Source organism: Helianthus annuus, chromosome 16, assembly GCF_002127325.2.
Source record: "Helianthus annuus cultivar XRQ/B chromosome 16, HanXRQr2.0-SUNRISE, whole genome shotgun sequence".
NCBI lineage: Eukaryota > Viridiplantae > Streptophyta > Magnoliopsida > Asterales > Asteraceae > Helianthus > Helianthus annuus.
In genome coordinates this window covers 162,011,841-162,039,774 of record NC_035448.2, presented here as the reverse complement: position 1 = coordinate 162,039,774, position 27,934 = coordinate 162,011,841, and the positions used below count along the sequence as shown (strand labels likewise).

General features: G+C 43.3%; 2 protein-coding genes across 2 annotated transcripts; one reads left to right on the top strand and one right to left on the bottom strand.

Annotated features, from left to right (window-relative positions):
• Window positions 1–11,060: 11,060 nt before the first annotated feature.
• LOC110876787 lies at window positions 11,061–22,634 on the top strand. The gene is made up of 9 exons (XM_035985615.1): window positions 11,061–11,790; window positions 11,861–12,004; window positions 12,083–12,241; window positions 12,317–12,444; window positions 12,787–12,915; window positions 13,048–13,497; window positions 13,582–13,746; window positions 13,815–13,961; window positions 22,605–22,634. The coding sequence occupies exons 1-9, from the start codon at window positions 11,616–11,618 to the stop codon at window positions 22,632–22,634; spliced, it is 1,527 nt and encodes a 508-aa protein (XP_035841508.1). The 5' UTR covers window positions 11,061–11,615.
• Window positions 22,635–23,617: 983 nt separating this feature from the next.
• LOC110916875 (RING-H2 finger protein ATL51) lies at window positions 23,618–24,842 on the bottom strand. The gene has a single exon (XM_022161528.2). It carries the CDS (start codon window positions 24,731–24,733, stop codon window positions 23,687–23,689), a length of 1,047 nt encoding a protein of 348 aa, XP_022017220.1. The 5' UTR covers window positions 24,734–24,842; the 3' UTR covers window positions 23,618–23,686.
• Window positions 24,843–27,934: the final 3,092 nt, after the last annotated feature.

Genomic DNA, 27,934 nt, shown 5'->3' with positions numbered 1-27,934 from the left:
GATGGAGGAAGATTCAGAGGAGGAGTGATGTAGCAGACTGCAGCAGCATATATATCCTTTCATGTTTTATTTTATTTATGATGTTTCAGTAGTTCGATGTGGTTGTATCCGTAGGACATATATTTTATTTTCTGTTTGAATTTCGGATGATGGTATGTTAGACACGTGGTAGTGGTATGTTTGGTATGGTATTTATGCTTTAGGTTGATGATTTGGAGCCGCTTTCCGTTCGCGTGTGAGAGAGTTTGGTATTGTTTGTTGAGCACGTTCGGTATTGGAGGGCTCATGTGGAAACGACAGGCACTTTGACATTCTCACATATCAGTTAAGTCGTTTTCCTTTTTGTTGTTGTTGTACTTTTATTTATTTCGTCGTCTAGTTATTTAGTAGTTCATTAGTAGTCTAGTAGTTTTTAGGTAGTGTCGAGTCGTGTTTTCGTTCTTGCATTAGGGACAATGCAATCTCTAAGTGTGGGGATGGGAATACATGTAAATAATCGAGTCTTTATTATTAAAAAAATACAAAAAAATTAAAAAATTGAAAAAATCAGAAAAAATGTCTTTCGAATAAAAAAGAAGTTTGCATTTTTGAACGGAAAATGATAGAAAAGAAAATTTTTTGCTCGGGTTCGAATAATAATAATATGAGATTTAAATAAATCGAGCTTGCGTCTAGTTAGGGATATGTGGATAGGCCCGGGTTTGGTTTTAAGTCCCTTTGAGCTAATATACATTAATTGTCGGTCTGCTAGTGGGTTTTCGCCTGGGAGATATGGGAAACTAAAACCGCCAATAATAGTATAAGGGGCACTGTTATAAGTTAAAACCGTTAGAGTTTGTGATCAGAAAAAAATAGAATAAAAAAGTGAGCTAGAAACTAAATGAAAGTAATGCATTCCTATGTAGTTTGGGTTGGGGATAGCGACTCTATAGCCGAATTACCTCTAGGGTGTGTGAAATCGACCGTGCTAAAAAGAAAAAATAAATAAATAAGTACCGAAACCTAAGTAATCTGTGGTTGGGGATAGCGACCCTACAGCCGGATTGCCTCTTGGCTAGGGAAAGCACCGTCTAGACTCACGAAAGAAAAAAAAAAGAAAAGCGAAAAAAAATGGAGAAAGAAAAAAATTTGATTGTAAACTCTCTTGGTTTTGATATAAGACGGTTGGGAATTGGTCAAATGATCGTTCTTTTAGTCCTATAAGCTTGAGGCGGGAGTAGGTGGACTGTTGATTCTAGTGTGAGACCCTAGGTGGATTGACCGCACTTAAATTAAAATCACATGATAAGGGCTTAGGATTGGGTTCGGGTTTAAAGTGGACAAAGTATATTCGCAATCGCAGCTAACGCAAGCCTTGGTTTTAATTAATTATACCTATAATTTTCGACCCAAGTGAATATTTGTCTATGATTCCGTTGCATAATTCTTTTTCGAGGACGAAAAAAGAGTAAGTGAGGGGATGTTTGATGTACTGTAAAGTACATATGTTTATAGTGTATATTTTGGTCAGTTTTCAGTCGTTTAGAGTCTAGTTTAGGTTAGAACTTCGATACTGCTGACGTTAAGCTTTGATTCAGGTCCCGTAGCTTAAAGTGATGAAAAACGAGTAAAACCGAGCAGTTTAGAAGAAAACCGGGATTCGTACGCGCGTCGAAGAAGCTGGAACTCGAAGCTGAATAAAAAATAATAAAAATCAGGCAAGGAGGCGCCGCGTGACGCGACACCCCCTTGGCTTCACGCGAGGGCCTTGATTTTCCGGAAAAGTGTTCTCTAGCTAGGGTTTTGATGATGATTTTCCAAGAAACTTAACACAACTCTCTAATTACGAATCAAGAAACCCTAGGGCGAATTTTGAAGGTGATTTTGAGTATTTTGGAGTGCTTTAGCTTGTGGGAATCATTCGGTTAAAGCTTGGATCGTGAAAGTGAAGATTGTTCGGGTTTTATCTCCCGGTGTTCTTTAATTTCGTGTTTTCGATACTTTCCGATGAATTCTTGTTTTGAACTTGCTTCGTTTATTTTAGACATCATGTTTCTTGGCTAAACCCTAAATACTACCTAGACAAGATGATAGTTTGACTTATGTTTGGATCTTTTAACGGTTTTTATTGATTGATTATGGATTGATTTCTGAAAATAAAGTGTTCTATATTTTCTGATTTGGTGCGTGTGCGTATTTACTTTTGATTGTGGATTGTTTACTTTTTCACATAGATTTTGGTGGATGTCTTTCACATAATAAATCTGTGTTGATCATTTGCATCTTTGTGGGTTCGGGTGATCTTTGGGTAAATCGGCCGATAGCCTTATTAACAGTAATTAAAATATAATTAGAAGTAAATATTCTGCTTAACTTGTCGCTGAGAGGCTCGAGTTAGTTATTAGGTCTCAGTGCAGTATATAGCTAAATTAGATTTTGAGAGAAGTCGACTTTAGTTCCCTAATTGCATTTGTGTCTAGTAAACCAAGTCAGAACCTAGAATTCCCTTAGATTGTCGCGCTGAGAGGTTGATAGTCGTATTAGGGCACTTTTAGAGTCGTTAGAGGACTGAGAGGAAGTCTAACAGTCGGTATTCATAACAGCCTTGTAGGGTTTCCTAGGTTTCTTCCTGAGAAGGGTCGGGAAGTCTTAGCATTGAAATACCTGAAGGTTTAGTATTTTACGATCCCGGCTCCATACAACAATAATACCGTTAGAAGTCCATTCATAGTTAAACTGGATTCAAGTCTAGGTAGTCCTTAATCTCATCTGAATTAAAACCCTAGTCTTCATTCGTAATATAGTTTAATTTCATTTTAATTGCAATTTTAGGATTTTAGTAAAAACCCCCCTTAAAACACAACAATTGTTTAATCGTGTCAGTGTCTAGTCTAAATAGAGTCGTTAACGTAATTCATTAGAGTCCTTGTGGGTTCGATATCCGGACTTACTTTTCTGTGCTAGAGTCGACCGGTATACTTGCCGGTGAGTAGTTTAGTCAGGTTAAAGAGTCTAGAGTTTTATTACTTGAATCTAAATTTAGGGTAATTTTAGGTTAATTAGTTGAACTACTTTTTCCACATCAGTAACACCCAAAAGTGCTGAAAGCAAAAAGGGATCGAGTATACTCACAGTGATTGATGGATTGAAGGGAGCACTTGAGAGTAGGGTTAGCCTGAATAGTTCGATAGTATAACGATAAGCAACGCGTAAAATGGAAACAAGTGTTGGGGGTCGGACAGCTGATCGATCGGACGGTAGTCCAATCGGACGGCTGACCGTTAGGTTGACTGTCCGTTCGGACAGCTGTCGGGTCGGTCGGTAGGCCGATCGGATGGCTGTTCGAGTGGGTTGTTTCTTCCTTTATGAAGGATGTGTTTGTGTACGATGGCTTGACTTTTGAAGTTTTTGTTGTAGCATTTGAAAACATTGAAGTATCTCTACCTTTCAGGTCGATCGATCGAACAGTTGTCCGTTCGGCCGGCTGCCCGATCGGTTAGGTACTTCAGCAAACAAGTTCTCGGCAGGGTGTCACCTGATCGGACGGCTGTTCGATCAGGTGGCACTCCAAACGCGTTAAACATGTTGAAAATCGACTAAGTGTTGAAGCATAGTATCTCATGATCCGAAGAGTAATCCAATCGGACAGTGGTCCGATCGAACATCAGTTCGTTCAATACTCTACTTCAATAAGTTGTTCAAGTGTGGGGCCATGTGCTAGCCGATCGGCTGGCCTGGTCGATCGGCTGACTGTCCGATCGGCTGGCTGTCCGTTCGGACAGCAGTCCGATCGGTCAGCATTCTGACCTGATCAGCCTGTTCGTCTAACACTTGGCTATTCTGATTGTTTGTCGTTATATCGAAGTGTTTTGACAACAAGTCAAACCATAGAACCCTCGTCCTTACTTGTTCCTCCTGCTCGGACAGGAATCACCCAAATCCGGCCGGTGAACGGTTCGGAACGGGGTTTAACGTTTAACTCGAAATCAGTGAACCTCGTGGATAGAATCCGAACCTTGTACCGCACACTACTAGGATGATTAGTAAGTCGACACAAGCTTCGTTTCTATCGGTTTTGAAGGCATTGAGTGTAAAAGAGTTGAAAGAAAGTTGGAAAACCATCTTTCAATCCTTTTCACCGTGTAAATGTTTAGATCTATGAAAGATCCTTGTTTGTTTATGTGGAAATCGGCTAGATTCAGGTGATTCTTGGTGGATTGAAGCCAAAACATGAAGTTCTACAAGAACACCATGATGACATCACCCTAGAACACTTGAATCTTGATGATTTCACGGTTAAAAGTTAAGATTTGAAAGATAGAAAGGTGTAAGAGTGTGTATAGATCAGGAAGTACAAGATTTAGGATGAAATCTTACCGGAATCGAGAGAAATCTGAGAAAAGGATGAGAGCACGAGCTGGTAGGTCAGAGGTCTCCAAAAGTGGTAAGTGTGACAATGACAGGGGTATTTATAGGCTGCCTAAAGAGGAAAGGGCTGGCCGATCGGCCAGGCATCTCGATCGGACAGCCTGTCCGATCGGACAGCAGTCCGATCGGCTGGCTGTTCGATCGGCTGGTAGCCTGATCGTTCAGCTACACGATTCGAGTGTTCGATGCGATGATTCTTGATATTTCGATTTCGATTGAGGACGATGCGAATACGATAGAGTTTCCTATTCAAATTACTTTTAATCCCAACCACTATATCTAACATACAATCATCTATATCTCGCGCTATCTCTTCTCCACTAATTATCGTGATTCGATTTTGATTCGAGTTTCGATTGATTACCACACGTAACATTAAGTAGGCACGCACAAATAACACATACGGCACACATACGTATATTAACACAAAATTCGCGTAATTCGAGTTTCGAGTTTGATGATGATTAGATTAGCTCGATTACTGATTAGTTGGCTTTATCGCATTGTTACTTCCTACTATTCACAATCGTAAAGCGGTTCGCATTGATAAATAAACTTCGATTAATTCGATTAATTACTCCACATAATACAACTAACGTAAACATAAACATAAAATAGGCTAACTACGGTCAAAGGAGTCAATCTTGACTTTGACTTTCGAAAACACGGGGTGTTACACTCACCACACCCAAAAATTTCCCTCACAACCCAACAATTTCCCTCACACATTATGCAACTTCTTCAAGCGTGATAGTGGCCACACGTTGTCGGATTCACGCATGAAAAAAACCATCGGCGGCAGTGTTCCACGGTAACCAATGCGTGGTGGATGGATGAAAACGGGGCGCCCCGTCCCCCCTAAGACCAAGTTTGTACCAAACCTGTTGTGAATCTTCTTATGTTCTTTTCTGTCCGAATGGTAATTTTATAGGTATTCTTTTCATTCCCAAACTAGTTTAATACCCGTACACCGGACGGGTATTGGATAATAGCATAAGCGCACAACTGTGTAAGCTAACAAAAAAGATGAACACTAATTAGTGTAAAACAACCACTAAGTGATAAAAAAGGTATTACTGAAATGTATATAAAAATAGAAGATTTGTGGTTTAATCTGACTTGGTAGCTCTAATAAGTTTTTAGAATTCGGTTTTTGGAGGGCTCGTTTATTTCATCTTATCAAGAATTTTAGTGGTTGATGCCTTCATGAAAAAGGTTAATGGCTTGTATGTAGGGCTGTCTTTTTTAACCGAAACCCGAAACCCAAACCGAAATCGAAGTCACCCGAACCCGAAGTAGACAAAACCCGAAGAACTAGTAACCTAATAACTGTAAACCCGAACCCGAATATAGTTCTATGGATTGGTTAACGGGTTGAATAAAGGGTAAACGGTTTAACTCGAAAAACCCAAAATGATTTAAGGAAAACTTATTTAATAACTATACAGTTACATTCGAAATGATGATTGAAAAACTAAATATAATATATAATGTATGGAATTAAACATGTTACAATTAATAATTTGTTTCTAATTAAAAGACAGGATGCATTTTACAATTTATAATCTATATTAAATTACTATAGAAGAGTTGTTTTATAAAATTATTTTTGTAGTGTTCGCTAATAACTAATATTGATATTTTAAATTTTAGAAGGTTGTATTTATTTGTTAACCTAGTTCATTTTCTAACCCAAAATCCGATGTAACCCAACCCGTTCTAACCCAAACCATTTAACCCGAACACCGAAGAAACCGAACCTAGAAAGGTTTGGTTATCGGGTTAAATATTTAGTTTTGAAAACCCAAGAAACCCGAACCGAAAAACCCGAAACCCGATTAAAAAACCCGAAAAACACCCCTACTTGTATGCAAGCAATAGTTTGTGTGTGTCAAGAAAGAAAGATCGAGAACACTGTGATGAAAATTCGAGTAAGGCATCTTTAAGAACACATTTCTCAAGGTTAGGATGTTGCCTTTCATCGTAAGCAACAACATTACGCTATCATTTGGAAACAAATTAGTAACAATCTTGTAATGGAGGCAAACTCTAAGTGGTAATAATTATGATAACAAAATCATAAAAAATTTCTATGTTTTAGTTTATAGTAAGGGTGGAGAGTGTGTCCTAATCGGCCACCCATGTGATGGTAAACCAATTTATATTTTACTTTTTATCGGGTATGTTTGGGTTAGCTTATTTAAGTTGACAAAGACTTTTTGTTAAAAAAACTTATTAACTTATAATTTTTTGAAAAAGAGTTTCTAAAAAAGTGTTTGGGTTAGCTTATTTATGTAAAATGACCAAAAAGGACATCTTTTTAAAATCTTTGTTCAAGTGATAACCACACATGTAAAATATTTGATCGTTAATTTTGTAAACAAACAAACATAGCTGATAAAATACCACTTACAACATAAGCTACCTACGCGTATGGTCTTTGTTCGATATTTAGGAAAACATAGACGACTAAACGTAATTCATCGAGTTATATAATAATTCTGTGAAATGGTTTAACAACAGCATTTGCAAAATCATGGATGGCTTTCAACCTCTTTTAGGCATGTGCTAGTATTAAAATTATTCAACTAAAGAGTTATATAATAATTCTGTGAAATGTTGGATGATAAATATTGTCGATGATTGGGTTAAATATTGTTGGAGGCAGCAGGGGTGTAATGGTAAAATATACCCCAAAAGTCCTTTTTCTTCTTGAGAAGTTACAAATCCTAATTTCTCAAAATTGCTTATTTCCTATACAAGTTATAAGTTATTATAGAAGGACTTATTCATTTGCCAAACACTATGAACCTAACTTATTAACTTATAAAAGTTAATAAGTTAAAAGGAGGTGGAAAATAAGGAATCCCAAACACCTCGTTAATTAGAAAAAAGTTATAGATGTATGTGTTCATCTATAAAGTTAGCTTAGAAAGAAAACAGGTGAAAGTGTATTTTGCATGCCTAAATTTCCTAACATAGTTTATTAAGGAAAACAAAAGTTTATCAAAATAATATAAATTTGTAAACAGTTCCCATTTCCTTTTTAGCAAACTTTCAATATGTAAGTTAATTGAGGCATTAGGTCGAATACCTGGAAATGGTTATATGCCGAAGGAGCATTTGAAACCATACACATCCCAACTGTTGACTTTTGACCCTTCTTGTTCCTATTCGTTGAATCCAGCCCTTCAAATCAAGAAAAAAATCGAAGATTAGAGTGAATAAAAGATAACAGTTAATAGTTTCATGATTGATTAACTACTTAGTGATGATGAAATCCTCACTATTTAATCGAGGAACAAAGCTCCACCACGATCCTCCATGTCACTCGCGCTACACACGACGCCATCCGCAACCGAGACGACGCACTCTCCTTCCGTCAGTCTGTCACATCGATCTCTTTAAGCTAAAAAAGTAAGACCTCATCCGGATCTCTAGTTGAGAGCCGGTGTGAAAACGGGTTTTTCACCAAAGAGACGTGTGAGGACCGGTTGGTTCGGTTCTAGATTGAACAACTCAGGTCGGATCGATCACTGTAGAAGTGCGGAATCCATATACAGTGTAGAAGTAGAATCAACAACGAGATCAACGTTTAAAGCTTCCATTCTCATTCAAAGATGTGCAATTACAAAGTTCCAAGGAGAAATGAACAGAGCTCCTCCTCAGAGACAACCAAGCAACTACTTACAACTAAGACCCAAGTCTCCTATTTATAGGCGGGTGATGAAACAATGGTTAACCGGGCAGGGTTAACACACTGGTCTCGTCAAGAAGGGTTAATCCCTTCCTCTCGAAGATCGCTGGCTGGGTCACCGGTGGATGATCTCCTGCACAAGGAAACAAGCCGTGACTCGTAACAAGGAGGATGGGGTGGGGGGTGCTCCTTGTTACCACTCTCCGGCGTGAGAATCAGTAGTTTGCTTGGGAAGCAAAGCAAGATAGTAGTAGTAGTGAGAGAGTTGTGAAGAGATACCTCAAACCTGGTTTGGGGTTGGTATTTATAGCCGAGGAGTGAAGGAGGAGATTGATGGATGGGCTGACGACGAGCTGCACCGTTGCAGGTGTGTCAGTCTCGCCGGCCGTGGGGGTTACGCCACGTCAGCCCATTGCTTTAATAGCTCTGACAGGGGACTGTCGCCGGCGCCACTTGCCTCGTGGTGTCAGCCACTTGCCTGGCGTGTCAGTCCACTTGTTGGATATGCAGGGTGCGGTGCGAGCCGCATCGCTGCATGCGGTAACGTCTGAAGTTACCGCGTCTCCTACTTGTGATCAAGAAATACGCGAGATGCGGTGTTGGCCGCATCATCGTATGTGGAGACTATTTGCTCGCTTCCCTTGTCGTGACGAAAATGGCCATATGATGCGGTGCCAGCCGCATCGATATGTTTATCTTCTTTCGTACTTGGGTCAAGCTATTCATCTTCGAACCGAATGGGTTCGAAGGATGTGACCGCATGGGTGCGGTTTGCTTACTGGTAGGGGTTTGTTTGATGCGGGTAATGGTCGTTTTGGGACCATACCCCTTCAAGTCCCCCCAGTCTAGTGTTGCTACCTTGTGCAAGTTGCACGTGGGAGGAGTACTGGACTTATGGTGTAGGAAGGTAGTGTGGCAGTCTGGAGAAAATTTTAGGCCAGATCAAACTGGTGATCTGGTAAAAAATCCGGCTATGCCTCTTCCGTACCGGTGAAGGGGTTTCGCTTGATGCGAAATTCTCAGCCGTTGCATGTCATCAGGTGGGTTGCCACCTGTTGTTGTGTTGAAGGCCTGTTAGGGACCTTCATAGTAATGCTGCACAAACTTCGAACCAACCTCTTGGATGGTGGTTCGAAGGTTTGCACATGTTTCGAACCTCTTGGAGGTGGTTTCTTCTTCGAACCATTTGCCAGAATGGTGCACGAAGAAGAAAAGAAAAACTTGTAAACCAACCTTTGCGGTCGGGTTTGAAGGTTTTGGATGTTGTGTTAGAACTTTGCTCAAGTTCTATGTTCAGCATCCTATGATGAGATGACCATCCCTTTTTTGTGGGGTGTTCATGTTCGTCTTGATAGCTCTCAAGTAACCGTACGTTCTTTGCGGTTACTTCGTTGCGTCATTGTTGGCCCTGTTTGGTCGAACAATGTGGATCTAAACTATGGGTAAATAAACATGGTCATAGGCAAGGGGATGCCCATCGTTGTTTATTCCATGCGATCCATTGGTAGGTAAGCAAAGTCCTAAGCAGACTTGTTACCGCGGTCCGTTGGCAGGTAAACAAAGTCATAGGCAGACTTGTTACCGCTGTTCGGACACTTGCTGCTTGATAAGTGCTTGTTTAGAGCACGTATCTGCGTTCTTTCTGGATCCACTTACCTTCACGCTCCAATACCGAGTTTATAACGAGGTAGCCTCGTTCGGTGATGTGGAGTGAGCTTTGCTCTTCCGTAGCAACCACTCTGCGGAAGCTATGGTTATGTCTGTAGCTCTTTATGGGTTTCTGCGATGTTGCAGTCCCATATTCGCTCAAAGTGTGCTTGTTGCACGGATGTAACTCTTGAAGGTTCAGGAGTCAGGGCTGCTGATGTGCGGGCGCGTAGATTCCGTTCCTTCTTTTTTCTGAAGAAGTTGTTCATGCACCCTCTGTGGTTGTGAACCGGACAGGAGGGATTTGAAGCTTGAAGAAAAGGAAGGCAATGCGCTTTGCCTGTTCCTGAGATGCGGTTCAGTCCAAAGAACAACACTGGTTCTGAGCATCTGACACATCTGAATGGGTTCATGTGTGTCAGTTCCGCATATTTCACGTGTGCTCGTGAGTGATGCGGAAAAGGTAATATATCCCTTTATAGTATAGATAGATATATTTCTACCTATTTTTTAGGGTATATAAAAAAACGACATGCGGTATGGGTTATGGTGCGGTAAACCAGAAAAAACCGCATGCCGCTTATGGTTTTTGGATAATGTTGTCGCTTTTTCTTGCCTACGTGGCTTGATCGCACGTGTGAGTTGGTAGAAATTGGTGAGACGTTTCTGCATGTGCTGAAATGAAAGGACATTTGCACTGCCCGAGGCATTAAATGCACTGTAGCAGGGAGTGTAAACGTCTTCTTTGTCAGGCGCGTGGGCGGCCACGCGCGCGTGATAACCGTCAGCTAAAACGGCGCTCGACACGTGTTGTTGCAAGATACGCTCTTTTTGAACGTGATGATTTGCTTTCTCCCTCCGCATTAATTGCGATGGGTATATAAGGGGATAACCGTTTGTGGTTTCCTCTCACTTTGTCGAAAATTCAAAAAATTTGCCGTTTGAGAGAGAGTTGTCATCTGTCTTCTCCGACGATTTTTTCTGAAATTCTGGTGAGGTTTCTAGTGTTTCTGTTCACCATCTTCTGTTTCTTTGATATTTTTGATGGCTGAACCATCGAATCCACACAATGTGGAGGGTGAAAACCCTGAACAGCCGATAGTGGCTGAGGAAGAAGACGAGGATGATGACGTTGATGTTCCCGGTGGTGGGTTACCGGTGTTGAAGTGGACAAAAGGTAGTTTTAAAACCCTGATGGCCACTGTTCAGATGGCCAAAGACTGGGATGCTACTTACCCACAAGTGGGGGACACCGGTGCCGATGCTCCGGCCGGTTATATAACCTTGTGGGGGGATTTTTTCACCCACGGTAACCTTAGGTTGCCGGTGACGGTGTTTGTGGCGGAGGTATTGGAGTATTATCACCTCCATATCTCCCAGCTTAGTCCTTTCGGAATGTTCCGAATTCGGAATTTTGAGTACACATTCCGTGCCCATGGCCTGCCCATTTCAGTGGAGAATTTCCGGCGTTTCTACCAGTTGACGGTGAACACCGGTTTTTTCTCGTTCACTCAAAGGCATGGGAGTCTGAAGTTGATGACACCCCCTAAGGGTGTGACAGGCTGGAAGAAGAGGTTCTTCTACGTGAAAGCCTGTGCGGTCTATGCTAACATGTCTTTCAGGAACGTCGATGTTGGAGTTTCCGATGAAGATATTCCTGTTGCTTCCGCAAAGACCGCGGACTGGTTCTCTAGGCTGCGGCCTATTGAACTCAAGAAGTTGGATAATGACCAACTATGGATATTGCGGATGATGCTCTCGAGACCGGATAGGAAGGAAAGACCCGTGTTGCGGGAACAGGGTGGTGGTAAGTTCGTTACCCTTTGTTATTTTCCTTATTGCCTAAGCCTTTGTGATAACCTGCATGCATGTATCAGCGGATGCGGTTGGCTTGTGGAGGATGTTTGAGCCTGATTTCAAGGGCCAGGTTGAACTGATCGCGGTTGAGCTGAAGAAAGGTTTCAACCTTGAAATTCTGAAGAACTTCCGCGTACCATCAAAAGCGGTGCTGGAAGCCCCGGTTCCGGGAGACGCAAGAGGTACGTCTTACGTGGCATTAGTTTTTTCAGTTTATCTTTTTGACTGGTTCTGTTGATTGTGTGAATCCAGGTGTCCTTGCGGATTTGGGGAAGTTTGAGAAACGCGTCCCCAAAAAGACTGTGGAGAAGAAAACGGTAAAAAAGACCGTGCGGGGTCGTGGTAAGGGGAGTGTTGAAGGCTCAGCTGCCCCTTCTTCCGTTTTCGAAGCCGCAGGTACCTATCAATCTTGTTCTCGGGGATATACCGATTACGTCGTAGTATCTGACACCCTTGAGGGTTTGGGTGTTATAGGTAGTGGTGCGGCCGCGGGTGGAACTGCTGTGGTTCCCCCCGTTGTTGGAGAGAAAAGGGGGCCAGAGCAGAAAGCTGCTGGTGGTGGTGAACCGAAGAGGCGGAGACTGCAGACCAGGAGAGTTGCTCCGGTGCAGAAGAAACCTGCAGTTGTTGCTGGTAAGTATATCCCTTTTCTTTGTTTTGTATGTACCATGGGTGGGAAATACTCATTGAATACTCTTTGTATTGCAGAATCCCGAGATGCGGGGTATTCTTTTTTTGACATTCCTGCGTCTCCTCCGCACACCGCTGCCGCGGGTGCGGGTGTATTGAAGGAGAAGGTCGCGCCTAAGGAGCCTGCGGCCCCTTTTGCTGGGCCAGTTCGTGATCCCCCTTTGGAGAAGACGGTGGAGGCGACTGCTGACCGGATTTTTGACACTGTGGACTCCTCGGACAATCTGATCTCTCCTGATGAGGGTGACGGATTGAACTTGAGGTTTTCAGATGCCGGTAAGCAGAAGTCTGATGCTGAGGTGCGGCAGCAGGATGCTGAGCCGCAGAAGTCTCCTGCTGGGGAGAAAGGTAGCGGCTCGTCTGCCGGTGGTGCGGGTTATGACGGGCCTCCAATTCAGCCTGGAGAGTCTGAATTGGAGTATTATTACCGCACCTACTCCCCGGGTCGCAGTATGGTGTACCACCGACCCCCCTGGACTGTTATGCAGGGGGACGATATCTCAAATGACCCTGCGGCCTGCAAGGAGATTCTGGGTGGTCTGGGCACCCCGTTTGAAGTTGAGCGTGCCCGTGCCGCACCCCGAGAGCTGCGTGTAAACCAGCTCTCGTCAATGCTGGTAGGTACTTCCATCGTGGCTAATGCCATTTTGGAAGATTATAAGGTGCTGGGCCGCCGCGAGGAGGAGGCCGCTCGTATGCGGGCGGAAGCCGAGAAGTTGGTCGAGGCTGCTCGTGCGGGTGCGGAGCAGCTCGAGAAGGACAAGGCTACTTTTGAAAAGCAGAAACAGACTTCTGAATGGGCTGCCGCTGCCCAGCTGAAACAGGTGCGTACCCTTGCTAAACTTCTTGCTGATGAGCGCAAAAGTTGGAATGAAAAAATGTCCAATGAGCGCAAGAAGTGGAATGCATCATGGGCTAAGCAGAATGACATTCTGTTTCATGCTCGGCAGGAGCTGACAAATGCCAAGGCAGCGAATGCTACCTTGAGCCAAGAGAAGGCTGCTGCTGAGGCCATTTCTGTGAAGGCGCTGCAGGCGAAGGCCGACGCCTTGAAGGCCCTTGAAGAGGTCAAAGAAGCCGGGGCTCGTGCCTCAAAGGCCCATGAAGAGGCCGCAGAGAAGGAGAGCCGTGCTTCTAAGGCTCTTGAAGAGGCGAATGCGGAGCGCATTCGTTTAGGCAAAGTTGTTGAAAGCCTGCAGGTACGTTTCTTTAACGTTGTTGCTTTCGTCTTTATTTTTTTTGAAAATATTCACCGAGTGAACTGTTTGCTGTTCTTGTAACAGGCTGAGGTTCAGGCCCGGGAGGTCGTAGTTACGGACCTTACTACCCGCGTGTCTGCTGCGGAGAAGCGGGCTGACGCTGCTGCTGAGGCCAAGGATGCCTTGGTGTCCTCTTTTAACCAACTGGAAGCTGACCGTGAGTGGCTGCGGACTTACGGCATCGCGCGTGTAAGTGTCCTTTGCCTTGACACATTTGCTTAGATTAGCATTCAAGACTTATGATCTTTTTATTGCAGATTGTCGAGGCTATCATGAATGCTCCTAAGACCTCATCTGGTTTGGACCTGGTTAAGGAGCGTGCGCGCGAGGCTGGCTTCAAGGCTGGTTTTAACCGCTGCATTGGTCACATCAATGTACTATCCGCAGGTGGTTATACCGATCAGGCATCCGGGTTCCGTGATGTGGATACCGAGGGTCGTCTGAAAGCGGCCGTAGCCTCCTTTTATGACACGCCCCTTGCCTGTGTAGGGGAGCTGGACGAGTGTTTGGAGGTTGCGGACTATGTTGACCGCTTGCGGATGCTTTATCCTGATGTGGAAGAGGAAGAACCCGCTGGTGGTGCCGGAGAAGATGCGGGGACCAGCGGTACAAAATAGGGTTTAGGTTGGCGAGTGTGCCTCCTTTTTGTATTCCTCTTGTATAGAATAGGAACTTTATGTAAATTCAGTAAGCATCATGTGGATACTTGAATTTTTTGAATATAAAGTTTCTTTGTTCAGTTTGTACAAGTGTTTTTAATTCTTGCATGTCTGAACGTGTGTATGCGTAACTTTACCCATTTATGAACGGGGTCAAGTATGCTCCATACTTTTGTTGTATGTGTATGCATCAATTCTGTTAATTACCGTGTGAGGGTTTTAGAATTGCTTTAAGCTTTGTAAAAGCTTATATTATCGGAACTCTACCCATTTGTGAATGGGGTCGAGTGTACTCCATACCTTTGTCGTATGAGTCCGCGTCAATTCCATTGTTTGCCTTTTTGGGGCTCAGGAATTGTGTTTAACAAAAACTTGTGTATCCGGCCGGATAAAACATGCAAGTCTGTTTGTCTTTTGCTGGCCTATTACAATATTTGTGTGTGGTTACCACTTTGTATGGGTATCATGAATGAAGATTTTGCCAATCTGTTTTTGGGATACCGCAAAGTGGAAACACGCATTTGTAATAGTAGTAAACAAACAACAATGTATAAAATGACGTTTATTTATTTGCAAATGACCTGCGGTCCGATAGGTTACATAGAGAGTGTAGGAACATAGCTTACATATAGCAGCGTCTAAGCTGTTGTGCGTTCCATGTTCTGGCGATAGGTTCGCCCTCTAGTGTTTGTAACCTGTATGCGCCCTTCCCTAAGACCTCGCTGATGAGGTAGGGTCCCTCCCACTTGGGGGCAAGTTTTCCTGGGCGCTCGGCATTAGATGCCTCGTTGTCACGTAGGACGTAGTCCCCTGGAGTGAAAGTACAAACGCGGACTCGCGCGTTGTAATACTTTTCCAGTTTGGATTTGTATTTGGCCTCGTTGATGGCGGCGTTCTCGCGCCTTTCTTCTAGGAGGTCCAAATCGATCCTACGTTCCCTGTTGTTGTCTAGCTTTTCGATAGCCAACATTCTAGGAGATGGGAGGCCCATTTCCACGGGTATCACCGCTTCAGACCCGTAGACGAGGCTGAAAGGTGTTTCCCCGTTGCTTGTTTTTGGGCTAGTGCGGTGAGCCCATAAGATGCTTGGGAGTTCATCGACCCAGCCACGCCTGGCTGTTCCCAATCGTGCTTTGATTCCTTCGACTAGGCCTTTATTTATACTCTCGACTTGGCCGTTCCCTTGTGGGTGTGCGACTGACGAGAATATGTGTTTGATGTTCAGCTCTTCTAGCCATTTTTGGAATTCGTCGGCAGCGAAGTTGGTGCCGTTGTCGGTAACAATGTACATTGGTAAACCGAAACGGCAGATGATGTGCTCCCAAATGAACTTTCTTGTTATCATAGCAGTGGTTGAAGCGAGTGGTTTCGCCTCTACCCATTTTGTGAAGTAATCAACCGCCACTATGATAAATTTAACTGCACCTGGTGCGTCCGGGAATGGTCCCACTACGTCGATCGCCCATTTTTGAAAAGGCCATGCAGTAGTGACGGGGACCAGATTGTTTTTTGGCCGCAAAGTTTTTGGTGCATGGCGCTGGCAGTCCATGCATTTGCGTAATTCTTTGACGGCGTCCAGGTGCATGCCGGGCCAGTAATACCCGGCATTCATGATTTTTGCCACGACCATGCGTGGTCCGGCATGTATGCCGCATATGCCCTCATGTATCTCTCGGATAAGGTATGTGGCATCTTGTGGATTAACGCATCGGAGGAGCGGTCCGAGGTATGACTTTCGGTATAAGATACCGTCTCCCATTTGATAGTGGCACGCTTTGTATTGCAACTTGCGTGCCTCTGTTTTGCTCTCGGGAGTCACACCTGACTGAAGGTATGCGATAATTGGTGTCATCCATGACGTTGTTCCGTATTGGATGACGCTGACCTGGCAGAGAGGAACCGAAGGATTTTGTAAAATCTCGATACGTATCTCCTTTGCCAAGTGTTGGAAGCTGGTGGATGCAAGTTTTGATAGTGCATCCGCAGATTTGTTTTCGCTTCGATTAATGTGTCGAATATTGAATGAAGCGAATTTGGATTTTAGCTGCAGGGCTTGCTCGAGGTAGAGGATCATGATATCCCCTTTGGCGGCATAGTCGCCGCGTACCTGGCCCGCAACTAACAAGGAATCGACGTGCGCTTCCAGATGTTGCACGCCGATTTTGACTGCTAAACGTAGCCCGGCTAATAGTGCTTCATATTCTGCCTCGTTGTTTGTGCTTTTAAAATCGAGGCGGATGGCATATGTAAGCTCTTGGCCGTCAGGGCTGACGAGTCGCAGACCTGCGCCCGCGCCTTCCTCGTTGGATGCACCATCGGTAAATAGTGCCCATACTTCTGAGGAGGGTGGTGGGGGCGCAGGATTTTGGGATTCCTCGCATTCTTGGATGCGATCCGCTGGTACTTCAGCGGCGAAATCAGCTAAGATTTGGCCTTTGATGGCAGGGCGCGGTTTGTAATGTATTGTATGTGCGCCCAGCTCAATTGCCCATTTTGCTAATCTCCCAGAGATGTCGGGTTTGGATAGGATCGGGCCGATCCTGTAATTGGTTAGCACTGTGATGATGTGGTTTACGAAGTAGCGTCGTAACCGTCTTGAAGCATGTACCAGTGCTAGTACCAATTTTTCCATTATTGAGTATCTCGTCTCCGGGTCGTTGAGCATTTTGCTAATATAATAGATGGGTGTTTGAACCCCCGCTCGTTCCACTATTAATACCGCGCCCACTGCGTTGTCTGCAGCGGATAGGTATAAGATGAGTGGCTCATCTTTGCATGGTGCGGTTAGTGTTGGGAGTTGTATTAAACACTCCTTCATTTCCTGGAAGGCCTTTTCGGCCTCTGTGGTCCACTGGAATTGTTCTTTCTTTGAACAGCTTCGCAGGGTCTTGATGAAAGGGTATGACTTGGCTGCGTGGTTAGCCAAGAACCTGTTGAGTGCCGCCAGCCTTCCGGCCAGGCGTTGCATATCTTTCATCGATGCAGGCGATGGCATGCGCTCGATCGCCTGCACTTTTTCCGGGTTTACCTTGAATCCATCTTTGGTGACGATGAACCCAAGGAATTTGCCTTCTTCCATTCCAAACGAGCATTTCCCTGGATTGAGCTTCATGTTGACGCTTCGCAGAGTTTGGAATGTTCTGTCTATATCGGTGAGCATGGTATCTTCCTCCATGCTCATGACGACCAGGTCGTCCATATAGATTTCGACACTTTTGCTTATTTGACCGCGGAAAGTGTCGTTCATCAGTTTCTGGTAGGTTGAGCCCGCGTTGCGCAACCCAAACGGCATTTTTGTATAGCAGTAATTTCCGGTTGGGGTCCGGAATGCCGTTTTGTCTTCATCCTCAAGTGCCATTTGTACCTGGTGGTACCCTTTGTAGCAATCGAGGAAACACTTCCACCTAAATGGTGCGAGGTTATCGACCTTTTCGTCGATTTCTGGAAGCGCGTAACAATCCTTGGGGCAGGCTTTGTTAAGGTCCTTGTAATCGACGCACATGCGCCAGCCCCCGGATGGTTTTTCTACCATGACAGGGTTGGATAACCAAGTCTGGTACTTGACTTCCCGCAGTATACCTGCGGAGAGCAGTTCTTCGATCTGCTCTTGCATCGCCTGATTTTTAGCTGACCCAAGGTGGCGTTGGCCTTGGATCACTGGTTTGATACATGGTTTGGTATTCAAAAAGTGCTGCGCTATTTCACGTGGGACCCCTGTCATGTCTGCGGGAGTCCACGCGAAGATGTCTTGGTTCCTGAAGAGGAGCTCCTTCAGGTGCGCTCTGGTGGTCGAGGATAAGGCATGACCCAATGTGACCTTTTGTTCCGGATGCGTTGGGTTGAGAACCCATTTTTCCGGTTGGTCGACGGGGGTGGGCCTTGCGACCTTTGTCGGACGTGCTTCGTCCGTCATCATGACGTCCTTGCGGGCGTAGATGATTGCAACCCCCGATGCGGTTGGGAAACCAACCGCGGAGTGGGGGACGGATGTGATCATATTGAAATCTCCTTGGGATTCTCTCCCAAGGAGGACGTCATAATTGGAGGTGTGGGGTAAAACCATGAAGTTAACCTCCTCTGTCCGCGTGTGTTTACCATTGGTAAGACGCACGGGAAATGTAATTTGACCTAGGGGAAAGACGGTTTCCCCTGCGAATCCGGCCAGCGGGTAATCTACGGCTTGCAACCGATCTTTGTCCTCTTGGTCAAATTGATTGAAGCATTGCTCGTAGATTATATCGGATGTACTGCCCGGGTCGATGAACAGACGCTCGGTGCAGTAATGGGCCAGCTGGCCTGAAATGACGACGGCGCGTCTGTCACGCGGTCCGCCTCGGACTTTTGGGAAGACGACTTGCTCGTCTTTCCAATCATTGTCCGGTCTTCGTGCCGCTTTGCGCGGCCTACCCTTGCCTCCGTAGATCATGTGGGTGGAAGCCACGTACATGGCTTTCTTTCCGGAGGAGGTACCTTCGTTGTGAGGGGTGATATGCTTGGTGGGCTTTTGTCCACCTGGTAAAAGGTGTTGCAGTTTCCCCTCTTTCAACGCCCGCTCAATCTCCAGTCGGAGACTGATGCAGTTGTTGGTGGTGTGGCCCGAGTCCTTGTGGTACTCACAGTATAGTGTGAGGTCCTGACTTTTCTTGGACTTCATTGGTTGGGCCGGTCGCAAGAATTGTTGGTCCGCGAGGAGGACCTCTCTTGGCGACTGGTTGATCTCGGTCCATTTGCGGTCCCGAGATTCTTTTCTTGGTGCCCGAGTGTCTCGGGCCGGGTTGTAGCATTGTGGGTCAAACGTGTTGGGTTGCGGGAAATAGGGTTTAGTAATATCCCGATTGCCCGCATCCCGGTTTCGTTTGTTGTTACGTTTGGACCCTTGGTGGGATGTTTCGGCTTGGGGTTTTGCCTTTTTGACGTGCGGTTCGAGCGACCGCTGCGTCTGGGCATATGTCTTGACTGCGGTCATGACATCCTCCCATTTTTTAGGCAAACCCTCCTTGCCAGAGATGGTCATGACCATCTCTCTGTCTTTGACGGCCCGAATAAAATGGTTTCGCGCCATTTGGTCCGCCACGTCGCCTATTTCTAGGCATTCTTTATTGTAACGGATGACGAATGCCTCGAGCGATTCGTCATCCCTTCGCCAGATGTTCATGACGTCCAACGAATCGCGTTCGTGGCGTCGCTGTTGGCTAAAGTGGGCGAGGAACTTGGCGCGCAAGTCCTCGAAAGAATCCAGTGATCCCACTGGCAAAGAATCAAACCATGCCCTTGCCAGGCCGATAAGGGTCTGGGGGAAAAAATTGCACCAGGTGGGTTCGTCCCACCTGCCATTGACGCCTGCGCCTGTGAAGATGTTCATGTGGTCGTCCGGGTCGGTCGAGCCACTGTATTTCCCAATGTTGACTGGGAATTTTGTCGTTGTGATATCGGCGTTGGCGATGTGCGGGACGAATTTTGAATTTTCGGCCGCGGCCCTTGGCCTGTATGGTTCGTGAACAGGGCGCTTTGCCGCCCTGAGGTATGTAGTGCGGGGGTGACTGGGAGGAACATAGTTGCGTCCCCCCGGTCTGCTGTTGGTGTCGTGAGACTCCCCGCGGTAGGTTTGATCGTCAGGGTCGGTATGACCGTACCCTTCCGTGTAAGGTTGCGGGCCCAGTCGGCTCTGGATGCCTGGGCCGCGCCTGGAGGCTGACCGCCTCCTATCTTCCCCATAGGGGCCCAGGCGGGTATGCACTGGCCCTCTGGAGCGGGACTCATATGAGGAAGTATCCTCATTGAGTGTATGGACCGAACAGTAAGATGATCCACGGTCGTCATGTCGGCTTCTGGAAGCCTGACGTGAGTGTAACCTGCCATCGTATTGGAGTATACGGTTGGCAGGTGTGTGTTGTATTGGAGTAGGCCCAGCTTGTACGTTTGCTTCCGTACAAGCGCGGTTGTAAGCCGCTATCAGCAGGTCAGTCTGCTGTTGGTACCAGGAGTGTAAGTCTACGCCTGGTGGAAGCACAGTTGGGGCCTGTGATAAGTCGTGTCCGAACGCAAAGGATGGGATCCTTTGGGTGGACGTGCCAATGTGTCCGGGTTGGGGGGTCGAAGGGTGGACCCCTGTTGGGACCGGGGGATTTGGGTTATCCGCATTGGTGTTTTGGTTATCAGTCATGATCTTGAGAGGGAGAGGGATGGATTAAAAAGTGCTAAGAGTAGCGGTGGGCGCCAATGATGAAACAATGGTTAACCGGGCAGGGTTAACACACTGGTCTCGTCAAGAAGGGTTAATCCCTTCCTCTCGAAGATCGCTGGCTGGGTCACCGGTGGATGATCTCCTGCACAAGGAAACAAGCCGTGACTCGTAACAAGGAGGATGGGGTGGGGGGTGCTCCTTGTTACCACTCTCCGGCGTGAGAATCAGTAGTTTGCTTGGGAAGCAAAGCAAGATAGTAGTAGTAGTGAGAGAGTTGTGAAGAGATACCTCAAACCTGGTTTGGGGTTGGTATTTATAGCCGAGGAGTGAAGGAGGAGATTGATGGATGGGCTGACGACGAGCTGCACCGTTGCAGGTGTGTCAGTCTCGCCGGCCGTGGGGGTTACGCCACGTCAGCCCATTGCTTTAATAGCTCTGACAGGGGACTGTAGCCGGCGCCACTTGCCTCGTGGTGTCAGCCACTTGCCTGGCGTGTCAGTCCACTTGTTGGATATGCAGGGTGCGGTGCGAGCCGCATCGCTGCATGCGGTAACGTCTGAAGTTACCGCGTCTCCTACTTGTGATCAAGAAATACGCGAGATGCGGTGTTGGCCGCATCATCGTATGTGGAGACTATTTGCTCGCTTCCCTTGTCGTGACGAAAATGGCCATATGATGCGGTGCCAGCCGCATCGATATGTTTATCTTCTTTCGTACTTGGGTCAAGCTATTCATCTTCGAACCGAATGGGTTCGAAGGATGTGACCGCATGGGTGCGGTTTGCTTACTGGTAGGGGTTTGTTTGATGCGGGTAATGGTCGTTTTGGGACCATACCCCTTCAGCGGGCTAGCTGGGAGAATATGCCGTCCGATTGGATGGCCATCCGACCGGATGATCATCCGTCCAAATGACGCAAGCCATCCGATCGGACGGGTTTAACAACATACATTTCCGTTCCGTTTTCTCCCAGTTATAATATACCATACAATCAAAATACAATCACACTAACAGGACAAAATATAGACTAAGTACAGACGGAAGCTACAGACATAGTACATCTACAAGACGACCGATTCACGGGTTGAACATGAAACTCCATCAAGAACAAATGAGTCCGATCGAATGGGGTGATTCCCATCCGATCTGAGCTGGACTTGGTACGGTTTCCGTTGTTCGACACGTCGTCACGCCGTCTCCGTTAAATCTCAAACTTTTAAACTTAGAAAATTTTAAAAGTTTTCAAAACATCAGGTCGTTCAATCAAATAGTCATCTGATCGGATGACCATCCGATTGAATGACTATTCGACCAGGTGACCTGTCCTTTATAACTTTCAACACTTAAACGATCTGATCAAAACTTCAAACTATCAAATTTTCACTCGAATGTCCATCCGATCGAATGGCCATCCGTCCGGATGACCATCCGATCGAATGGCCATCCGTCCGGATGACCATCCGATCGAATGACTTGATTTATACTACAACAAAAACTTCAAAAGTTTTGAAATGATTTACAAACACACTCACCCAATCGAATGACCAACCGTTCGAATGACCATGAATGACCATCCGATCAAATGGGTTCTCATCCGTTCGACTCACCATTCGACACTTATATCACCCAACGCACTGTTACACGCTGTTCAACATTTACGCTATCGTTCGATGATCAGCTAGCTCTCACGCGCTCCCTTCAATCCAATTCAAGCCTGTGTTTATTTACTAAACACATACTGTGAGTATACTCGAACCCTTTTTCGCTTAACGCACTTTTGGGTGTTACATACGTTACCTATATCAAATCACATCAACACATAACGCAAACACTTTTAAACGCTAACCGCTCTCGCATGTTATACATGATTCGATGAATGCTTGTATGTTATGTTTATACAGTGATTATTGCCTGACACCTTAGCAATGATAGTACTATAGTTTGGACTCAGCACCTGTCATGGACAGGGGTTGTTAAGGGTTTTACTTCACATGGTCACAGTGATGATAATGTGTTGCGCATTCTACACTCGCAGTCATGTCAGTTGCATAAGTCATTGTCGATAGCCTACTTGATTCACATTTCTACGTGTTACATGCTAGTTATGCGTAAACGCTTTCGCTATACTATATGCTACTCAAAATTGTGTACTCACCTTTACATTATATGTATTGACTTTATTTTAACGTATGTGACATGTTGATAGGATGCTAAGCTCGCTTGTTTGATGAATTGAGTAGGTGGTCTAGAAACTTCATTAAATAAATTTGAGTTGTCGTAACAACGTATTTGTTTTTGAGACTATATCTGTAATGACTGTTTGCTTTATATGTTTGATGGTATGGGACGTTAAACGTTAAATATAATGACATTAATAGTTGTTATGGATTCTCTTGAACAATCTGTTTCGCTCAGTGTCACGCCCCATTGTTTCCGCCATCGGTTGGGGTGTAACAATGTGCTTTTGGAATCCAAAAACCATGGCTAAAATAATGTTAGTATAATTGTTTTATATCTCATAATTAGAGTTAATTGCCCGGATGGTCCTAGGGCTGTTCATGAGCCGAGCCGAGCCGAGCTAGGGCAAGCTCGAGCTCGGCTCGATTATAAACCGAGCTGGCTCGGCTCGGATTTGAAACCGAGCTGAAAATCTAAGCTAGGGCTCGGCTTGGTTTTAAACCGAGCTGGCTCGACTCGGCTTGGTTTGGCTCGATTTTAAAAATAAAAATTAATACATAGCTCTCAAAATCTAGTATTCTAAAATATTATTCAATACTTTAAAAGAGCATATTCAAAATAAGTTCAACTTAATACATTACAAGCCAAAATTACGTTCAACAATGCAAAATAAGTTTTATATTTCAAGTAAATACAATATTTGTTCATTAGCACGACAATCAATCTTTAAATATGTCATAGATATCAAACTACAAGCCTAAATACATGTAAATAATAATCACTTTTTTGTAACAAAATGACAAATCATAGGGAGCATACCTGTTATTTCCAAACTAACTGACATCTACTCAGGGGACTATCCGAGTAACAAAATAACAAACCATAGGAAGCATACCTGCTATTTTCAAAAGGTGAGGACTAAACGTGAAAAAACGTGAAACCACAGGAACCATCCGGGCAATTAACTCTCATAATTATAATTTAAATACGGAAAAAATTACATATTTGGTCGATGGATTCAAGCATTGAGATCTTTCCACGTGTAAACATAATGCAAGTCTATATAATAATCTTATCTTTCTTTGTACACATAAAATTACAATTATTTCCTTACTGAATGAAATTTTTTTCTTTCTCATTCTTTATCAACACGAACCTCCCTGTGGAAACGGATCGCTTCATTGTATCATTTCTCTTTGACGAATTACTATTATACCCTTTGGATGGGCCCACTTGTTGATCATGATGCTCATCTTCATGATCATCATCAGTGCTTAGAATATCAGCAATCAAAAGGTTTTGATTTTGGCAAGACATTGATCCCAATGAAGTTGATCTTCTAACTTGTTGACCTTCTTGGCCCATGCTCATGGGGATCCTCATTCCATTGGCATTAATGTCATCTTGTTCATGAAAAGGGTATTCTGGTAAATTCTCATTTGTGATGATGCTAACAACAACTTCATCTCTATGATCATCTACTTCTGGCTCTTGAACAACAAGAACAAGATCATTACTCCTTTGGAATACAAGAGAAGAAACATTAAGGTTGGAATTAGATCGGATTTGTGATTCGGGAGGGCGTTGGAATGGAACTGGGATACCGGGCATGACGTGGGATCGACATAAGGGACAATTGGAATGAGACCTAAGCCAAGTGTCAATGCATGGAAGATGGAATGCATGGCCACATTTTGGTAACAATCTTACACTTTCACCATCTTGAAACTCACTAAGACAAACCGCGCAATCGGATCCTTCTACCACCTCATCACCTTTCATGTATGTGCATACCGCGATGGACTTGATCAATGACTCATCGAGTCCAGTGGCTGCATGTTGCCACTGGTCATGAGTCGTTGATTGATTCCTGTTTTCTGATTCTACAGGAGAAGTCAACTGGTTTTCTCTCCTTTTACAATATTTGTTGATGATAGTGTAATAACTTACTAAAAGGAAAGCGCTCGCTAAGATCCCAATCACGACGATGATGAGAGGGGAAAAATTCATGCTTGAACCGTCATCCTCGGATTGGAATGGGGGAGGTGGTGGGAATATTATGTAGCACCATTGTGGGCAATACATGCTACATATCCCTTGTGAACAATCTCTATAACCACTATATGGTGGCATGTTGGTGTTGCCCATAGAACCCATGGTGCCACCAATATGTGAAACAAGTACAAACCAACAATCAACAACCTATGTAGTTCCAAAAAGGGGAAAGACAGAGAAGAGTAAAGGAAGGGGTCTTAGATGAGAAGAGAAGTAAAGTAATGGGTAGGGTGGTGGGGTTGGGTGGTGATGTGTCTCCTAATATTCTTGTGTGTACTTTATCTTTTGTTAGTCTATCATCTTCATATAATACTTTAATTTTTGGGCTTTACTTTATCTTTTTATGAAGTGAAAATGATAGCTTGTTGACCACAAAGCTTGGGGGTTTGGGGTGGTTGAGTTGGTTGGTGATAACTCAACCTCCAAGTTCTGTCAAAACTTGTTAGTTGGCGAAATGTTGTTATGTGGGTTCACCAAACCATGGATAACTATAAACCAGAAACTAAAAAACTTATACATCTTTGATGATGTATGAAGATAGGATTTATTTATCGTTTATTCCTAGTTTATTTTCTTGTTCCAAATTAATATGTTCCTCATTTTCGTTAATTTAAATAAAATATGCTAATATTATTAAGGTGTAACTTATACATTGGGGACGTAATATTAATCATTTGATCTAATTTGCGGGGAGAGATAAAGTATGATACTTTTATTTTTTTACTATCGTTTTTTTTTCTTTAGAAATCCTACTTTATTTTTTTACTATCGATGTTATCTTTTATTTTAATTCGTGTTCTGTTTATCTTTTTGTTTGTATTTGTACTGTTTCTTGAGTGCCTTACTAGAGTTTTATAAAATTTCGCCCTTTCTAAAAAAAAAAGAAATCCTACTTTGTAGACACACAAAATTAATCTTGGGAGGACCACCTCAAAAACTAGGATTACACTATTTGTTTATGATATGATTCAATGGCAAAACTCTAAAATGAGATGGATATAATTTAGGGGTTGTTTGTTTACTTTTTAATGAGTCTCTTAATGGTTAAGACATCTTATTGGTTCAGCACTTAATGGTTGCACTTAATGGTTCAGACTGTTTGTTTCACGAGCAGATGTCTGAATGGTTCAGACATTTGCCTCTGAATGGTTAAAGATTTATACAGAGTGTGAATGATTAAGATCCCTAATCTGAATTGGTCAGACATTTGCTTCTGAACGGTTAAGCATTATACATGCTCTTAATGGTTCAGACATGTTACTGGTTCAACACTTAATGGTTCAGACCTCTTACTGGTTCAGCACTTAACATAAACCAAAAAGATTCTCACGAATGAACGTGTGAGAGAAATGAGCAGGAACAATGTGTTCGAGAAGGAGAAGTGAGAGGCGGTGTGTATATGATCCCAAGGCAGTCTCACTTTATAACCGAACAGCCACGAAAACCTAAAGCCCAACGCAAGCTCTGACTCTTGGACCAGCCCAGCTATATAACTCCGAGCCCACAAACACCGACCAAACTCGCACAAAACAAAATAAAGGCAAAGGGTTATAAGAAGATTTAAACTGAATAGAAAAATTATATAGGATATTTTGACATTAATTCTTATATGTTATTTAGGGTAAAGAATAGAGTTTGTAATATTCCATGTATTCCATTATTATTCATCCATAGGTTTTGAATTTTGATAATTATAGATATAGATCGACCACGTATTCCACATGTAGTCATTCTTTTACACAAGAAGAATTGTCCGGTAAAGTGAGTATCCTAAAAATTAAAAAGCAGCCAATGTTATTTTCATTAAATATTATATAAACAAGTTACATTTCTTTATATTTATTTATGTTAAAAAAGCAATGTGTATAGAGTATTGGGTTTGCTTGCAAATGACATCTCTTTTGGCAAAAACGAGTGGGTTAAGTTAATTAGTTGACTGCATTATGACTAGACTTTATTCCACTCTCATCATACAAATTAGAAATACTATTTATACTTCAAAATTATTTATCTCGTTTCAAACAATAAACATAACGTTTTCTCTTTCAGTCGTTCAACATAAATGAAGCATATCTTTATTAAGATGTTAAAAAAGCATTTTAATTATATTAATTATATATTTACTACGTTTATTTTACTAGACAAACCAAGTGATGTACTTCTTTTAATTGATAGATTTGTACGCAAATGTATATAATATATTCGGTTTTTTGGCCGTTTTTACCATTTTTGTTCACCGGACCAGGCCGAAAACCAAAAGAGAACAAATCATAAAATTGACAATTGGACCGAATGAAGTCAATCGGAATAGGTTCCGGTTTGGAACAACGTTTGGATCGATTTTTACACACCCTTAGTTATTATGTATAGTTACATATGTTATTTTAAATACAATTGATTTAAATGTTAAAATTATCCTACAAAGTCTCCTAAATCTAAGAAGTGTACAAAGACACAATGGATCGCAAAATATAACAGAAGGTCGAGTTAAATATAACACAATCCCGAAAAATATAACACAATTTCGAGGAAAAAAGACACAATGGTCGCAAAAAAGACACAATGACGCATATATAGAAAAGAAACAATGCTAAATAAAAAGACATAATGATATAAATATAATTTCTAATTCTACAAACTATAAATCCAAAAGATAAAACCTAAAATCTCATATCGTAGAATCCTATGAGACAGTTTCAATGTCATCTGAATGGAATCAACTTATGACTTATTATTTTTAAGAGACTTTCTACTTAGTAACCCTTCATTTAAATTTCATTGTTAAGAAGAGACAGTGGTAGCCATATGTTTATCTAAAGTATATATTTATCTTTTCTTAAGATACTTTTTAATATTGTAATTGAGTTTGATTTTTTTTTATAACACTAAAAATAACCAATTTGACAACAAAACCAAATTTGAACTTTTCAAAAGAAAGAAATTATTCGCGTGATTTTATTCTTCCTAATAATTATGCAAGACTCGCACTTTATGACTTAAAAGAAACGGATTGTGAATTCTTTCCTGTTCATTATTTTGTTTTCAATTGATTGACATATATGTAAAGGGTGCTGCTAAAAATGTAATATAGTTATGTGTGTCCATGTTAAAAAGTAAAAACCATAACGAGTTTAAATCAGAAATATCTAGTGTGGAGTAGGGGTGTTCAAAAAATCCGGATTCGAAACCGAATCCGAAATATTCGAAAATCCGTATCTGAAATATCCGAATTTTCGGATTTGGATGTTAATTTCCAAAATTTTGGATACTCCGATTATCCGATATCCAAAAACTAATATTTTT

Coding starts and splice junctions, on each gene's coding strand:
- LOC110916875 (XM_022161528.2), bottom strand. CDS start 24,733: ATGGGTTCTATGGGCAACACCAACATGCCACCATATAGTGGTTATAGA.
- LOC110876787 (XM_035985615.1), top strand. CDS start 11,616: ATGCATGTATCAGCGGATGCGGTTGGCTTGTGGAGGATGTTTGAGCCT. Junction 12,005..12,082: donor TTCCGTTTTCGAAGCCGCAG/GTACCTATCAAT, acceptor TGGGTGTTATAG/GTAGTGGTGCGGCCGCGGGT. Junction 13,962..22,604: donor CAGGTGGTTATACCGATCAG/GCATCCGGGTTC, acceptor ACATGTTGATAG/GATGCTAAGCTCGCTTGTTT.